Source organism: Bidens hawaiensis, unplaced genomic scaffold (genome assembly GCF_021521415.1).
Source record: "Bidens hawaiensis isolate Kalapana, Puna unplaced genomic scaffold, B.hawaiensis_p1.1 tig00008566_1, whole genome shotgun sequence".
NCBI classification, from domain to species: Eukaryota; Viridiplantae; Streptophyta; class Magnoliopsida; order Asterales; family Asteraceae; genus Bidens; species Bidens hawaiensis.
In genome coordinates, this window is record NW_027491617.1 from 317,345 (window position 1) to 335,809 (window position 18,465).

General features: G+C 32.4%; 1 protein-coding gene across 1 annotated transcript; it reads left to right on the forward strand.

The window, feature by feature from the left end:
- Nucleotides 1-10,233: 10,233 nt before the first annotated feature.
- On the forward strand, nucleotides 10,234-11,978 carry LOC143529543 (metal tolerance protein 1-like). Its single transcript, XM_077025315.1, has 2 exons — nucleotides 10,234-10,351; nucleotides 10,536-11,978. The coding sequence occupies exon 2, from the start codon at nucleotides 10,560-10,562 to the stop codon at nucleotides 11,805-11,807; it is 1,248 nt and encodes a 415-aa protein (XP_076881430.1). The 5' UTR covers nucleotides 10,234-10,351; nucleotides 10,536-10,559; the 3' UTR covers nucleotides 11,808-11,978.
- The last annotated feature ends 6,487 nt before the right edge of the window (nucleotides 11,979-18,465 follow it).

An 18,465-nucleotide genomic window follows, 5' to 3' on the forward strand; every position in this document is an offset into this window, starting at 1 on the left:
ATTGTGGATTATAATATTAAATGTTCTTTAAACAAACCGCAAATGCGTAGCATGCCACATTTAAATCACATTTAGTTCTTTTGATGTATTTAAAAATACAAAAGCCACCCACCTACCTCTCATTTTCAAGATTTACTCGCTAGAGACACGTAGCGTTGATAAAGATAGTAATGTACAGAATTTCAAAACATATTTTAATAATTTCAGTGTTCATTGCAAACTCATGTGTTATATCTAGTCTTAATACATTGGGCATAGTACTAGAAAGTAGAGGTGGCAAATGGGTTGTATTGGTTCGAACGAGTCATGGGTTGAAAACTTGAAATGAGTCATGGGTCAAAGTGAGTATGAGTCAAAATGAGTTTGGGTCAAAACGGGTCAATTAAATAAGGTTGTTTTGGTTTGGGTCGAAATAGATTAGGGTCGAACCGGGTTTTGAGTGTTTTTTTTTTGAACGAGAATAACAACGGAAACATTTTAGTTTTTTTAGATTTTTCGTTTTTTATTTATATTTTAAGTTAGGATTTTTTATATAATTTTTTTGAGGAGTTTTCTATTAAAATAAAAAACACTTAAAAAAATATTCAAAAATAATAATAAAAAAATTATAACTTAAAATATAAATCATAAACAAAAAAACTAAAAACACTAAAATGTTTCCTACGTTGTCCTCGTTCCATTAAAAAAAAAAAAACCACCTAGAATCGAATCGAAACCGAAAGAATCGACGAAAATGAAACAAATAAACCAAAACTGGACCACATCAATCGAAATCGAAAAAATCAATCAAAACGAAACTAAAAGAATTCAAAACGAACAAAAACAAAACTGAAAAAACAAACAAAAACGAGCCCGGAATCGACTAGAAAGAAACAAAATAAACCAAAACCCAACACGTCACCGGTGAAAACTCGTTTTTTAATTACATGGAACCCCCCCCCCCCCCCCCCCCCCCCCCCCCCCCCGCGTTATAGAAAGATGTCTATCGATAGAAAAGAGTATTTTGTAACATGAATTTGTAAGACATGCAAATAATATTAAAATGAAAAATCATAAACTAATCTAAAACTTCAATGTTTATAAAAATGTTATATTATTGATCGATTAGTACAAGCCTTTGTAATATGCTATATGAATAAGATATATCTAAGAAAATTAAATTAATTAAAATTAGTGAGTTTAAAGACATAATAAGTAATTAAATTATATTAGATTAAAGTAAATTATATTTAGAAGGTATTTAAAATTTGTATTTTAACAACAAAATACATAACATTTCAAAATTGATATTAGAAAAGCAATGTGAACCCTTGACCTCAAAGAAAAGAAGTTTAAAAAGTAGATTAACGACGAGATCGTATATCACTTTTACTTTTATATTTCGTTTATTCGTTATGGAGTTGTTATAATTTTTTTTGGGTTGCTCGAAATTATGAACCGTATATACTATAAAAGCAAATTATAAATTATGGGGTGCAGACGATTCCAATAGCCTGTCTAGCTCCGCCCGTGGTACTAGCTATTTATTATTTGAGTATATTCGTGAATATTGGGTATACATGTTTATATTATAAGGTGGTTGAAATTACATGTTATAATGTTCATTATCTAAAACTTATCCTTAAACTCACTAATTACATTCATAATAGTGACCATAATAGTGTGTTTCTTTTGGTACCATAAGCTATAGCGACTTTCAGTAACTATACTGCTACTATGGCGAACCGAACCCATACCATTCATTGGTATTGGTATCACCAAACTTGTAGCAATATTCATTTTTATGGTTTTCAATCAATGTAAAACATATGTCGATATCCTTTTAGGCATGTCACGACTTTATTTTTTGGATTTTTCTTTTGATTGTTATTATGAGTGTTGTTATACAGGTACAGTATGAAACCGAATCGTTATAAAAAGTTTAATATTAGGATTTTCTTGAGTTGCTATGTTGAGTGTCGATATCATATGTGCACCTGTAAGTAATTAAACCGATACCAATGGAATGCCCATAGCAGGGATCTTAGTCTGGCTGATTTCCCACTACCACCACCACAAGAGCCTTGATTATGCATGCTAGATTTTAGGGTATGTACAAACTCATGATAATTTATTCTGATGGTTGTATTTATGTTATCACATGGTACACTGTATGCAGTAATGTTATTTTGTCGTGGCATTGCAACATATGGACTTCAATCACATTACCACACACCGCTAATGATCAGGAGATCAGTTTTCCAGTTCTCTATTTCCCTTGCATTGCATCTTCATTTGTCAATAGCAACAATGTAAATTTAAATGTGGGGATGAGAATTCGAAAAGAATTGGAAACGTAACTAAAATTGAAAAAAAAAAATTGAACTTCAAAACAAAGCACCCGTAATTTTGTGATTGTAACGTAAACTGCTTCGGCAGACTCTCACATACATGAATACCTAGACTCGAGGGATATCCAGTTTTCAAGCCTAAGGATAAAGTTTTCACAAACGAGTTTGTTTTATAATAAAATTGGTGTGGAATCTTTAAAAGAATAAAATTGGTTTGTTTTATAATAAAATTGGTGTGGGATATCTAGTTTTCAAGCCTAACGTAAACTGCTTCAGCAGACTCTCACATACGTGATACCTAGACTCAACTTGTGTCTGTTATACAACTTGCGTTAATGTCACATCTTTAAACGAGTGCTCAATCAAAGATAACTTCTAAATCAATCCGATAATGTTAAAAGCAAAAGAAGAATTAAGATTATTTTCCATTAGATGATGGATTAAAACCTATCTTATTGAGTTAGGATAAATCACAATTGATAAGATAGTAGTTGAGTGGAAGAGACAATTCGAGGAGGGTAAAGACACAATGATGCTAACTTAACATGTCATTGAATAGTATGAGTTTACAACAACACAATGGGAAATTTTAAAAGTTAAAAAACCTTATCTTACTATTATGTATGAAAGTTACGGTTTAATAGACAAAATGGGGACCCGTTAACCGTAGAGTCCTGTTAAGATTGACTTAGTGATAGTATTGTTAGATTAATCATGTATGGAGGAAGAAAAATGAAATTAGGTAGTAAGGAAAAGTTACATACATTATCCTCAAATTTCATTTAATTTTAAAGTAGGAATATTAATTTTCTCAATATTTTAACCTTAAGTATCTTGAGAAAAGTTAACGTACAAATGAAATTAACGTGCTAAACGTGAGAAACAAGTAGATTAATTATATATATAAGTACAGTAATTATGTAATTATATCATAGGGTAATTACATAATTACACTACTTGTGTATATAATTACTCTACTTGTTTTCCATGTTTAACATGTTAATTTCATTTGTATATAATCCAAACAGAAGTATCTTAATATAGTTCATATTTATGATAAAATTTACATAAAAAAATTCAAGATTTTATACTTATTAAAAATTGATAAGAGGCTTACTAACTTGTTAATGAGCTTTGGGGCAAATTGATTACAATAGGACATTAAAAACCAATACATTGATGTATCAAACTGGAAACACTTTGTATTATAACATCATTTCGTTAAATACCTACAACGACGACGATGTGTCTATATTAACACAACAGTGCGTTAATGATATATAATGGTTAATGACACACGAATAAAATAAAATAAAATAAAATTAGTATTTATGTCGTTTTAATCAAAACTACATACTGTTGATGGTTTCATATCCAGCGTTAGATGTGAAAGAATGTCGTACTATTTATGTTGATTTTAAAACCAATAATAGGTTAAAAACCGTATAAAAGCTTGCATTGTTCATGGAAAAAATGATTTATTTAATTAAGGGTTCATAGTCATTTATATATTGATATACTTAGTACTAGACAAAAGTACAAAACCCATTTTTAGTGGTTTGTATATTTAGACAAAAATAAAAAGAACTTGAGTCATGTGGCGAACTCAGTCGCTAAACTTTCTTATGTGTGAGAAAGTTCGAGATGTATGGATGAGAGCTTCAGAAAACTCAACTCGAGTAACCAAAATTAAATGTGTAACGCGTGAACGGTGGACCCTGATGACATTCATAAAAAGGTATCGTTCTAGAATGTTCATAAAATGTTGTGTTTTAACAATATGTCAAATTGCTCAAGTTCATCCAACATTTTTAACACACTAAGAGGGGACACACAAGTTCATGAGACCCAAAGGACAGCACTGTGGAACCCTACAACATTAAATCAAATGGCCAAAGTGGTCCATTTGTGTCATCCTCTACTCAGGTAAATTAAAGATACTAATTAAATTTAACTGAACAATTTATCCTCTCTCTATGCATTAGACAATGTCAACAACTGCCATATTTTATTTATAAACAAAATAAATAAATAATATATAAAATATAAAAAAAATAAAAAACCTCGTTGATTCCATGAAATTTGGGTTAAGCCCTTCGATCACGCCTAAGATAAAAAGTTTTTTGCGTCCACCATTGTTTGCCCTTGAGTTTATTTTTTGGTGTTACTTATATGCAAAAAAAAAAAAAAAAATCGATTGCCCCATTAAAATTTTGATTAGCCTCCCGATCGCCCCTCATGAAAAAAGAACGTGTCCATGACTGCCCAACCAGCCTGTTTTACTCTTATTGTTATATCCATCAAGACATCGAGAAGAGGGCGTATTTGCTTAAAGCCATAAACTTAAGTCATATGCATATGCTCGAAGATCTCGTGTGACTTGTGGATGGATTAGTGTCTTAATTTCACTTGATTATCGAGTATGTAAGCCGAGGTGAGCTTGTGTACGTCAACATGGATTGAGACTGAGTAATGGTGGCCCAATAGTAAGCCCAAGCCCAATTCACACGTTAACGGCTTGTTTGCAATTCGAAGCAATTTTTTTAACTAATTAAATCGAATTCAAACTGCATCAACGAGGAAGGCGGTAAAGGTATGAAACTGACATCACATTTTAGTAAAAACCAAAATTTCGGTTCGGTTTTGCATCTGAAAAAGAAAAAAAAAACGAACCAAACCGAACTTATGAATTTTCATTTTAATTTTGAATTTTAAGCAACTCATAAGAATTTTTGTTACCCATGCATTTTAGCCCAATGATTGATTATTATTAATTAACAAAAAAAATTTACTTCGAAATTCATTATTTTGGACAACCTTTTTCGGTCAAAATACTTTTAAGTCCAAATGGTAAAACCTAAAAACTTAAATCAGTGAAAATAAAATGAAGAAACCAAAACAAACAGTTTTCAAAATTTCAAAATCTGACTTTTGGTTTTGGTATCGGTTTAAGCCCAAAACTAACACAAACGAACTCATGCACACCCTTAGTTTGGAATGCTCCTTAATTTATTTTTGAATCGTGCATGTTCACTTTTATATTGAAATATTGCAATAGTAATCGAAAAATCTAACCAGATATCCAACTCCTGGTTTGGAGTGGCGACAACATGTGATGGAGTGGTGGCAAAGGTGCCAACAACAACGAGTAGGTGGTTGAGACAAACAACAGTCACGGTGGTTTGTAGTGGTTGTTTATTTTGACTTGTTGCCTAATCTTAGTACATCCAAATTGACCCATCGACTTTTTTATATATAGTCATCCGTTTTGGACATGATTTGTTTTGTTGCAAAACTCTCACATACTACAATAGAAATATAAAATTGTTACGTTCCTTATATGACTTGTTAGCTTCTAAATCTTTCTGAAAATGAGGTTTACCAAATTCATGTTAGAAAGCGTAATATTTATTTGTCTATAAATGATGAATAAAATATACAATGAATGACTGAATCTTATAAGTTTTTGTTGGGTAAATGTCCATGGCATTGGGAGGTGATAAAGTCAAAGAGAGACATATGAGTTCTGAATATGCCCTGCACATATAGCCTCCTTGCTTGTGATGTTTTTCCTTGGAAATGACATTAAACATTTTTCCCACATCAAAATGAATAAGTATGACACAAAAATACAAGGAAATAAAATATGTAAATTACATGGAAAGAAAACAAAAGACAAAACAATTTTACCGTTTTGCCAACTTATTCAATATCATTTTGCTGTTGTTTCTCTCAGTCGGTTGAAACGTTGTTTTTATAGTTTGAACACAATCATTATTTAAAAACAAAAATGGTAAATAAAATAACATGAAACCAGTTTTTCAGATGAAGGGAGTATGTATATCTTTTACGGTATTGCCTAACTGGTTAGGAGATGAAAATGTATGATAAAATTTTAACACTATCTGATTTACTCTGGGACACGTGATTTACCTCATTCATGTTAGTCATAAACTGGTCAGCTGAGATACCCAGTGGTGACATACACCATTTATTTTTATCTTTTTATTATTGCTAATATGGTGTTCAGTATTCTAATCGAATTTCGAATTAGTTATTCTGAATTCGAATCGAATTTATTGAATTTGTTTCGAATTTAAATCTGATCGAATTCGAATTCAACTTCCAAATTTCAATATTCGAATATTTAAAATTCAATTCGTTAAACACTCTTAATTGCAAACTTAAGTGGATTGTATTGGAATATCGGATACCTTATTTCATTTTTCTTTTTAAAAAGCTAATTATTTTTTCTACATTATTTCATTTGAATATATAAATAACTAATTATTAAAAGTTCTGCAAGCATTTATATGCATTTAATCACATCACATCAAGCACAATTTTTTGTTTGGAACGAATGATGTTTGTTCTACACTTCTGCCTTGCTTTACATAAATAGATCTAATTTTTTTTATAAAACTAAGAAAAAATAATGTTTGGAACGATATGTTAAAATAAATTAACAAGAACAGGACCCTCTTGCGTTCGTGTTCGTGAACGTTTGGTAATATGTTCATGAACGTTCGTCCCTTTTACATGTTGTTCATGAAAGTTTCATGAACAACATGTAAAAGGGACGAACGTTCATGAACATATTACCAAACGTTCACGAACACGAACGCAAGAGGGTCTTGTTCATGTTCATTTATTTTAACTTATTGAATGAAATTTCTTATTCATGTATGCTCATTTATTAAACGAACGAACATAAACAAAATTCTCGTTGAACAGTTTACGAACTATTCAACGAACATTTGGTTCATTTACAACCCTATTTAAGGTTTTTATGAGTCTTAGGAAACCAATATGTATATTATATTTAACATTTTAATAACATCATCTAGAAGTTTCAAAGTGGCTATCAGACATCCCTTTAAATCGGTTGGACTCAACCTGTGTAGGTCCGAAACATGTTGTCTACAATTTAAGTCAACTTTCAAAATGATAAATCAACTATTAACTCTTTGCAAAATTAGTCATTTACACACACTTCCAACCTTGAAAAACCTGATTGATCAATTAACTATAAATTGTTTGCATAATTAGATTACCAGTAGTTTAAAAAAAAATGGGTTATCGTTAAACTTTTCTTCTGGATCTACCCTGAATGATGAATTACAATTTTTCAATTGATATAATCACTACTTATCTTCTGTTTGTATTGTGTTTCGATATAATCACTACTTATGTCAAAAACGATTGTTTGCTTTCAAAAAAATAAAAATATCGCGCCTACTTATCTTCTATCTCGATATAATCACTACTTACGTCAATACCGATTAGAAATTTGACATTATCATTATGCTATACCAATATAACTATCAAACACATGGTTTCTTAAACCAATATTCAAAAATTAAAACAAAAGGTCAAAAGTTATCATGCCTTTGATATGGTGGTCACACAATTTTCCTTTAGGATTTCCTGCTGTGAATATCTTTGGCGCAAATCACTAAGAAGCCAAATCAATAATAGACGGTTGAAATTTTATCTCAGTATTTAAATTCGGGTATTAGTGATTTCGGTCTAATGGTTTATCATAGAGTCAAAACACTTTTAATTTTTTTTTGATTTAATATTTATTTAACTAAAACAATGATCCAGTTATAATAGAGAGGCAGAAAAGCGGGCAACAAGCTGCGCCGCCACCTCCTTTTAAATAATAATAAAAAAAACAAAGATGAGGACATAAAAATAAATTTAGAAGGTGTGTAGATCTCAATCTTTGTAATCAGTTTTACTATGTTTGATCATTTCCATTTTATTTTTTATTTTATGAAATGTTGTAACAAATATTCTATTTTTTCTAAAAGCAGACAATGAGTTGATGCAACAACACCTTGAATTTAATATTGTTTTGAAAAATTAAGTTATCAAAAAGTTAAGTTTGTGTAATAAATAGTTTTCATCTATTTTCATTCTTGAAACAAGAAGCTTTTTGTTAAATTGGAACTTTACTAAAATAGAAAATTTCCTAACTAAGATGTGACAACATAGAATTAAAAAATTGAATTTATACATGATCGTAAACAACCGTTATTATGACAATAATAGTATTTGTTTGGCCGTGTCAAACAAACACAACTTATTTGTATCGTGTAATTAATAAATAGTTCCCCCATAACATTTTTTATCCACTATATATGATTATAAAAATCACATTGAAAATTCTTATATAATTCAGAAAAGTCCCACAATAATTATTTTTTTATTGACTAAGCTTTTGTTTATTTGTTTATATTGATTTTATAAATCGATGTCACGTTATACATAGTTTTCAAGGAATCTATTCTAGCATATACGTAATTACAAATAAAATCTTCTAAAGCATTCATGTCATAATATAGTCACATCAACTTAATTATGATGAATTAATGTTAGCTTTTTTTTTTCTTAATTGATATAGACTCGCAACCTTTTATTTTATTTTGTTTTAAATCCAAATACTTTTATTTTTACTAATCTATGTGTTTTAAGAAATTATTTATATCTTATGAATCTATAAGATATTTTATTATGTACATTATTAAATTTAATTTTTTGGTTTTATTTTTTAGCCACCCATGTATCACATGGGCTCCATCTTATAGTTATCTATATAAATTAACTAAAAATTATTATTTTATAAAGTTATCTCTTATTTTTTTATAAATTCTACATCTCCATCCCTATTCCTATCTCAATATTCATTTTTTATTATTTGTTATGTTTTTCCATTTACAATCTTAATTAATAACTATTTTAGTAAAAATATTATCCGTATGTGAAAATCTTGAACCTCACCCCCACCCCAAAAATTAGTGTTAACATGAATGCTTTAGAAGATTTGTGTGTGAAAATCTTGAACGAGTATTACACAAATTTATGAAGAATATGTCAACATTCAATGATCAAATAAAGGAACATTAACTATAAGAATATGGTGAACGAGTGATACAATAAAAAATGGAACAGTAACTATCAAGAATTCTTGAGACTTGTACAAACATATGAAATAGATTCAAATCAGCTACAAAATGCAGAAATTTCTAAAATTTTAACAATAATAATTCAAAATTAAAGACTAGGCAAGAGCGATCGATTGTTGGTTTGGAGAGAAAGATGGAACGATGACAAACCTAGATCGAGGTAAGGGGCGATATAAGTGATGAATAAGTTTTATTAGCTCATGTTATGAGGGAAGGAACAATGCTGATCGATGGACACATAAGAGTTGTGAGGGATGTAAGGATCAATTGGTTGGTTGGGGAAGAAAGATGTGATGAAATCGTGAATAGTGAAACCTCAAATATAAAGGTTTTACTATTTATTTCTCATAAAACTTGGAGAAACTTATATAAAATTAAAGTATAATACTTTTATGATTTTTATTATTTTGTTCAAAATATTTTGAAAAATGTTTTTTTAATATTTTTATAAAATATTTTTATTATTTTTATTATATAAAATGTTTTTTTGAATAACCAACGAATCACTCAAATGAGTTCCTGGCTAAATTCACCTCACGAGATACAACTGCCTTTCAATCCTGAGAGCCCTCACTTACTGTCAACGTCCGTTAACACTCGCCTGAAGGCACAACAGTACGATGAGATAAAATCTCGTTCGATTCAAGGATCTAACTAGTAAATGTTACATACCCGTCTTGTTTTCCATCATCATCTGGCGCCGCCTAACCTAAAAGAGAGACTCTAAGAATCAAACATAGGTCACATAATACACTAAATCTCTATTTTATCACTCTACTAGTAGCTTGCTCATTGACAAAAAGAATATTTAAAAACTATCTAAAAATAAGGATACAAAGAAATCTTTTAGAATATTCTTTTCCCATTAAAATATTCAAATTCTTTAGAATAATAATTATTATCATTTATTATTAACTGTACACAGCCAAATCCAAAACAAATCAAAACAATAAAAACCCCGAATCTCTATAAAGCCACCGTTGATAATAATCCCACTTTCAAACACACAACCTACCAGTTCTATCTCCTGATCACCAAACTCACTTTAAGGTAAACCCTTGTTCTGTTATTTAATCTTTATATTCTTCGAATCACTATATTTGTACTAGAATCTTGTTCTTGGGAACCACAAAGCTTTTATTATATTCTTGTTCTCTGTGTGTGTATATAAAAAGAAAAGAATAACCCATATATAGTAAAGATTATTATTGATATATCATTATATTGTTATCAGGGTTTGTTACAAGAAGTTGTATACATGGATGCACATACTGTTGATATATCTATATTTTCAGATGTGCCATCTAACGAGACCCGACACGGTGCAACCAAAGTTTGCGGTGGTGCACCGTGCGGGTTCTCAAATGCACAAACCAGCTCTCGGGAAGCGAACGAGCGGTCCGCTTCCATGTGGAAGCTTTGGGGTGGGGTTATATTGTGTTTTGTATTTATGGGTGTGGAAGTGTTTGGTGGGATTAAGGCTAATAGTCTTGCGATTTTGACTGACGCGGCTCATTTGTTGTCGGATGTGGCTGCGTTTGCGATTTCTTTGTTTGCAGTTTGGGCTTCCGGGTGGGAAGCTACACCGAGACAATCGTATGGGTTTTTTAGGGTTGAGATACTTGGGACGCTTGTGTCGATTCAAATAATATGGTTGATTACGGGTATTCTTGTTTATGAAGCGATTGATAGACTAGTTAATGGTACGGTTGAAATTGAAGGCGGTCTTATGTTTGGGATCGCGTCTTTTGGCCTAGTTGTTAACATCCTTATGATGTTTATACTAGGCCATGACCACGGTCATGCTCATGGTGACCATCAGCATGACCATGGTGTTAGTGTCACGACACACCAACATCACCATCATGGTCATGCTGATAATCATCATCAGCATGACCATGGGGGTCATGATCATAACCATGACCATGACCATGACGATGGTGTTAGTGTCACGACACACCAACACCACCATCATGGTTATGCTGATGATCATGAGCATGACCATGAAGAACATAGCCAGCCTTTGTTAAAAACTTACTCTAAAGATGAATCGAAAGAGAAAAAGAGGGGAAATATTAATGTTCAAGGCGCATATCTTCATGTATTGGGTGATTCGATTCAGAGTATCGGTGTAATGATTGGGGCCGCGGTCATATGGTATAACCCCAAGTTGAAAATTATTGATCCCATTTGCACATTGTTGTTTTCCATTATTGTATTGTATACAACCATCAACATGTTGCGTGACATTTTGGAGGTTTTGATGGAAAGCACACCGAGAGAAATAGACGCAACGAGTCTAGAACGGGGTCTTTGTGAGATAGATGAGGTGGTTGCTATTCATGAATTGCATATATGGGCTATTACTGTCGGGAAGGTATTGTTAGCGTGTCATGTGAGAATCAGGCCAGAAGCTGTTGCTGATTTAGTGCTCGATAAAGTGGTCGGCTACATTAACCGGGAGTATAACATCAGTCATGTTACAATTCAGATCGAGCGCGAATAAATTAGTCGTGTTTTTAAGCTTTAGCTGTTATTGTTTTAAGAAGAATTTCATATGGTTCTGGCTGGAAGTATTTTTGGGGACATGATATTCTTTTTAGTGTTTCTGGTCAGTACTCTGTGTAGGAATTGTGGTTTAAGAGTTCTATTGTGAAAATGTGGTTACGATGTTTAATACTTCTAGTTTTGTTTACCTAATAATTTTATTTTTTGATTAACATTTACATAACATGATTATAGGATTTTTCGGATTCATTTGACGTGCTTTGGCTTTCGTCTTTGTATACAAGGGTTTAAACAAGTGGAGCCGAGTCTGAGCTCGACTAGTCCCGAGTTCTTTTTTTAAAACTCGAGCTCGGCTTGTTTATTATTTATTTAATAGTTTGTATATGTTTTAAAACTGTTTTTATATATCTTGAGGAAACCATAAACGAGTCTAAGCTCGGCTGTGCAATGTGAAACTAATACATAAAAGTTCAAATGAGGTAGAACTTAAAAATACACAAGACTCGAGTTCGGGCTCAATAGCTAAATGAGCTTTACTTGAGCTCGAAATGCTCGACTCATTATTGAGCTTTTTATTAACCCGAGCTCGAGTAGCTCGGCTCGTTTGCGCTCCTGCTTGTATATCTGTATTCGAGTGTCTATGTATGTAATTATATTATAAAAAATAATATACTGTAATAATAATTACTATAGTTCAAAAGTTATAGTGTAATAATAATTCAACTGATGTCAACATAAATACTCTAGTTATTTGTAAATTTCTCATGATATAAGTTATTTGTATTTGATCAAAATCCCTCATCGAATACCCACAAAATCTTAAAATTACTCTTGTACCCGAATACCCGTGTCAAATGTTTCAGATTGACCTATCGAATTCGTATTCGTTTACCATCCATACCAGAGCGACCGAGAGTCACACAACACATGATGAATGATGAATCTACAATAAATGGATTTTGTATCTTGTCGGTTTTGTAAGCCTAAAGGCCCCATCTTTAATTAACCGACTTTATGTTTTTTTGGCTCTTCTTTCCTTGGGGTACAGTAAAGGTTTTACACTTTTTTTTACTAATTCTTTTTGGTATTTTACGTTAAAAAAATGTGATCACTTAAAGCATTTATTATATATTTATATATGCTTCTCATAATTTTATGAGGGATACATAATGTTCACTAAAAGAATGATTAAAAGGGGTGATGATGATACAATTGTTTTTTTTCTTGATTGTGATTATGACATGTCAAACACTAGAATATCATTAACCACATCATTCATGTGACTAAACTATAACGCCTTGGTTCTAGCCTCCTAACTCTAACCATAAGCTACTAGACCAACTCCAAGCCCGCTTGTCAAATATCTCAACCTTCATTAATAACACAAAGGCAAAGAATTAGAACTACAACATACAATACTTTGATTATACGTATCGAACATAGATATATTTTAAAAAATTCATTCGCATTTCGTTTAAAGTGTGACACGTTATATTCCAAAAATATGAAACTTGAATCTTTAAAATGAATGAGGTGACAGAATTTTACCATTTGATCAAAAGTTGAGATTTTTTTTCTTAATGCAAAAATCAAACTTAACGTAATCATAAATATAAAGTTAAGTATGTGATGAATTGTTACTTTCCATTAGGCACATAATTTGTTATTATACGCAGGGCCGTCTCCGAGAATCACATAAAATTTAGGACCTAAAACAAGTAAAAAAATGGGGCCCTAAATTCGTGTTCTAATTATGTGATAGATAATTTTACCAATAGGGTTGTCTTTTAAAAGACCAATATTGACCAAACCAAAAAATAAACAAGCTATTAAAATGACTCATATAAATCACAAATAGTTTTTTTCTAAGAAAAAAATGAATTGAACTGTGACATTTAATTCCATATCCTAGCACTCTCTACATTCAACCAATAAGTTATTTTGTAAGCTTTTGTTTTAAAACAAAATTATATATAAAATACAATATTCTTTTTTTTAGCAATTATGGACCTTTCAAAAGAGTGGCTGAGTCTCTCAACCTTCCTTTAGCCCGGGCATGATTGTACACTTTAAACTTGATCGTACTTGGTAATATATTCAGGGAAAATGAATAGAATGTCTTTTTGACCAAACTAACTCAACAGTACGTCTATTTTGACCAAGATTTTTCATAAGTGTCAATTCCAAAACCGCCGTTCCACCACCTTTTAATTAATAGCCCGACAGTTTTTTAAAGCCAACCAAAATCTACCACATTTCCTAATACTGGAAACCCGCTAGTTTGTTTGTTTTATATTGACGGAAACTAGTTTTGTATTGATGGAAGCTAGTGTAATATTGGCATAAGCTAGTTTTATATTGACTGAAGCTAGTGTTTTGTCGGTGAAAGCTAGTTTTATAACGTGGTATCAGTATTTAGAAATTAGCGGCTCATGAGGTTAAAAACAAAGCAATTCAGAACTGAAAACCCTTGTATTAGGAAACGTGCAAGAATATGGTTGGCTAAAAAATCTATCGGATTAATAATTAAAAAGTGGCGAGTCACGGGTTTTAGAATGAACATATTTGAAATTTCTAGGTCAAATAAACAAAAATTTGATTTTGATGGATCAAATGGTCGTTGTTACAAACTTTTTACTCCTGTATTTTGCTTATTTTTGCATAAAAGATTTACTCATTTACATCGGATTTATATTATTATATATGTTAAATAACTGGGCTTCTTAAGTAAAATGAAAACACAGAAAGAATAAAGAAAGTAGATACTTGGGCCACTTGGCCATTATTTCACTAGTTGGACATGTCATATGTTTTGGGCCACATATATATACGTGATACGTCTGAAGTCAAGCATATGACCAAACTATTAAAAGACATATTGTTATGTTGCACGAAATTTGTTGTGATTATGACCAAAATATCTTGTTGCAATCTGTTGTTGCTTTAACTGTAAAGTTTGCAACTAAACCAACTACAAGCAGTCCCAAATTATCAATTTGAAGTAGAGTTGTAAACAAACTGAACATTCAGCAAACAGTTCGTGAACCGTTCGTCACGATGTTCGTTTATGATCATTCGTTTAGTAAATGAACGAACACGAACAAGAAATTTTGTTTGTCTAGTTAAATGAACAAACATGAACAAGGATTGTTTTCGTGATCCTTCGGTAATGTATTCATTTATGTTCTTTTACGTTCGATTGTTTATGTTCATTAGTTAAAGGTTTTTAATATTTTTATAATATTTTATTTGCAATGCCCAATTTAACATTTAAATTATATAATTTTGTTGTTTACGCTCAGTTCATTTTTGTTAATTGTTAGTTTTATATAATCATACTTTACCTAACAACAAATATAACTTGTGCTCCATTGACATTGTCATAATAAATCGTCAATTTGGGGATTATTATTATTATCTCAAGTGCTTAACCTTATATATTTAATTAAGGTGATCATGTCTATTGTTTTGAATTAAGAATGCTAATTGTTTTTTCTTAAATTATACATGTTCGTTTAAGTTCGTGAAACATTCATGAACAAGTTCAATTCCTTAATCAACGAACACGAACAAGACTTTTCGTTCGGTTAGCGTTCATGAACAAGTTTAAAGCTAAACGAACAAACATGAACAAGACTTCGCTCGTTCTGTATATTTACAGCCCTAATTTGACCCGACTGCACCGAAACTAGTTACGATTGACCTTATTCATATCCGAAATAGGCGAAACAATTTTTCCAAAATTCGGTTAATTAATTTTTGCATAGGTTCCTTAGCCTTAGTGGAAAAGCTTCTAAACACAAAACTAGTGACAAATGACAATCCCATCATGGAACAATTCAAAAGTCACTTTGTAGTAGCGAGCTTTCAAACATTTTCCACGTCAAATTCCACCTATGGTATGTCACAAATCAATCTTTAAAAGATGGAATCTATCTGTTTGACGACACAACTTTCTAAATCTTGTGTATGTATCTACTAATCCTAGAATCGTCACATAACATATTTGTAAAAGCTTCAGTTAAACTTCTTATGTACACAACATATCTACTAAGGAAAAATAACTCGGGATAAATATGGAATTAGTACACCCAAATTATATAGTTTTTTTTAGAAAGTCGACTTTCTTGTATTTAGGCTACCGTACTCTCTAAATTTGAAAAGCCACGACGCCTCACTTTGGCCAGGCTATGTTGTCGTAGCCGGGCCCATGCTGGCTGCTGAGTTTGGCTTGGGCATTCTCTCGGAAAACCATACCGCCGACTGCCACTTGACAGTTATTGTGTCACTACAAGAGCAGAAGTCTCTGGCGTAACACGGTGGGTCAAAAACCCGGGTGGGCTCAGTTCGAACTGACAAACTTTGCACAAGGGTAATATGTAAAGATTTGAATATTTTTATTTTTGAAATTTGTCAAAAAGAATCCAACGAAAGTGTGTTTAATCATATAGAGCTTCACTGAAAATACTAACTGTAGGTCTCCTAAATCACGGATCTATCAAACAAATGTATTTGCTCTTAATAATCGATTGAGACGGGTGCGTGAAATCATACGATCAAATGAATAATATAGAGATAATATAGATAACGAATGATCCCGTAACTGGTAAAAAAGGATAAATATATCAAAGGAATACCAACCTCACCCAACTACCCAAGGTGAGCTCTCATTGAGAGGGTGATTTACACCATCAAAGCACACCAAATAAATACAATAATTGTAAGATATAATTTACTATAAAACGATTACAATAAAGTGGCAGGCAAACGGGCAACAAGCTGCGGCGCAACCCCCTTTTGAACAACAAAGCCAATCCTGCTAAAAACGAAGCTTTGGGACCTAGAAGCTGAAGAGGTTCCGTGTACGACGCGCTGAACCCTACTAAAAAATTTCACAGCCTCTGGAGCCAGAAAACCAAATGTATCAAAGGCAAATGGTAGAAAGACATGTTGATTATCTAAACAAGCTTTCTCGTGTTTAACAACTTTGCCCGATTCAGCCTTCAACGCAGCCTGATCCACAACAAACCCACGGTCCCTGAGCCCAACAAGAGGAGACACTCCTGTAAGATCCACACAGGCGTGTTTCCCCCCTGCCCACCCGAACACAAGAATATCAGCTGGTCGTAAAGTAGACCTCCCTTCAATAGGATCCGTGAGAAAGTTAACAGGGGCCTCCTTTTTAGCAGAAATCCCTGCCCGTTTAAGAACATCACACAGAACATCCCTAACCAGATCATGTCTGTATTTAAAGCCAGACAATTCTTTGCAATGCACCGCATGGTCACCAAAAGAATCCAAACAGACCTTGCGACAAATTGGGCAAGGCTCATCCGTCGGGAACATAGGGATCATTAACCGGTACTTAAGGATAGCCCGATACTCCAAACCCGACATACATTGGCCTAATCCTTCAATGGGGATAGCCGTTAGAAAATCCTGAGCCCGAGGAGCCCGAAGGCATTCAAACACCGCCTTTTGGCGAGGGGATAGATCAAACTTCACTTCTAAACTCTTGACGATTCCACTAAATAAGGCACTCGCCACAACATGTTGGGCTTTAGGGGGGGCGGTGTCCTTATTAGAGAACCCGCTAAGATCAAAATCTGGAAGTGCAGTACGTAAACGATCCATCGCACACCCATAATCAGAGTCCAACCCATAAATATCACAACCCCGAAGAATATGGTCTTGCAAACACCACGACTGTGCTCTCGAAGCCACAAAAGTATATGTAGATACATCCTCGGCCGAACAGAGACCCAACCCCCCATAACGGATCGGAAGCTTAACATGTAATTTATAATTGTCTTACCAATAGCTTAACATGTTCTTTCTAGAAGCTTATTCCCCATTGAAGGTGCACGTGTGCATCTAAGCTCTCGTCTCGGATTCAAATTGCAGATTGCTCGCCGACATTGACTGATTACGGTTTTCGCCTTTTTAATCTCGTAAGTCATATTTTAATCCTTACACTAACACTAGTTTATAGCTGGAAAAAGAGCAAAATGTACAAATATTTAACGCTCCAATGCCATCATTTAAGTTTCCACTATAAGAAAATTGCATTATTAAGGTTACAATACATGAAAGCAGAATATTTATATCATGCAATATGTAGTCAACAATAACTGCCAATAAGACAGCTGATTGAGATATTGAAAATGGAAAATTGGATATTGCAGACCTGAAGAAGGAAATTTTGAAGAAATACAACTTATGATAGTAAAAATTAAATCTCCACCGACAATTTTAAATTATATGGTGACAGAAATGACAATTTCTGGAGCATGAAAAGAATAATGATATATATATCAAGTCACTACAATTCACTTTTACCGAAGAACGAAAATCCTTAAGGTGAAACTGTGAAAGTGATTATGTCGATAATCTGTAGGTGATACTGTGTCGGAAATTAAGGTGCGGGTAATGTGCTTTGATGACTATTATCGAGGGATCACCGGTATGATATTTAGTGACATATCATGCCGATTATCATGACAGTTTAACCACTTTAATTACTGTCAGATTATTGACGAAATATTATGTAGGGAATTGGTAAATGTAAGTAAATTGTACAAGGGATAAAAAAAATATAGCGTAAACAAATACAAATTCTACTTAGAATAAAATTAAAAACAAATTACTTTTATACA

Coding starts and splice junctions, on each gene's coding strand:
- LOC143529543 (XM_077025315.1), top strand. CDS start 10,560: ATGGATGCACATACTGTTGATATATCTATATTTTCAGATGTGCCATCT.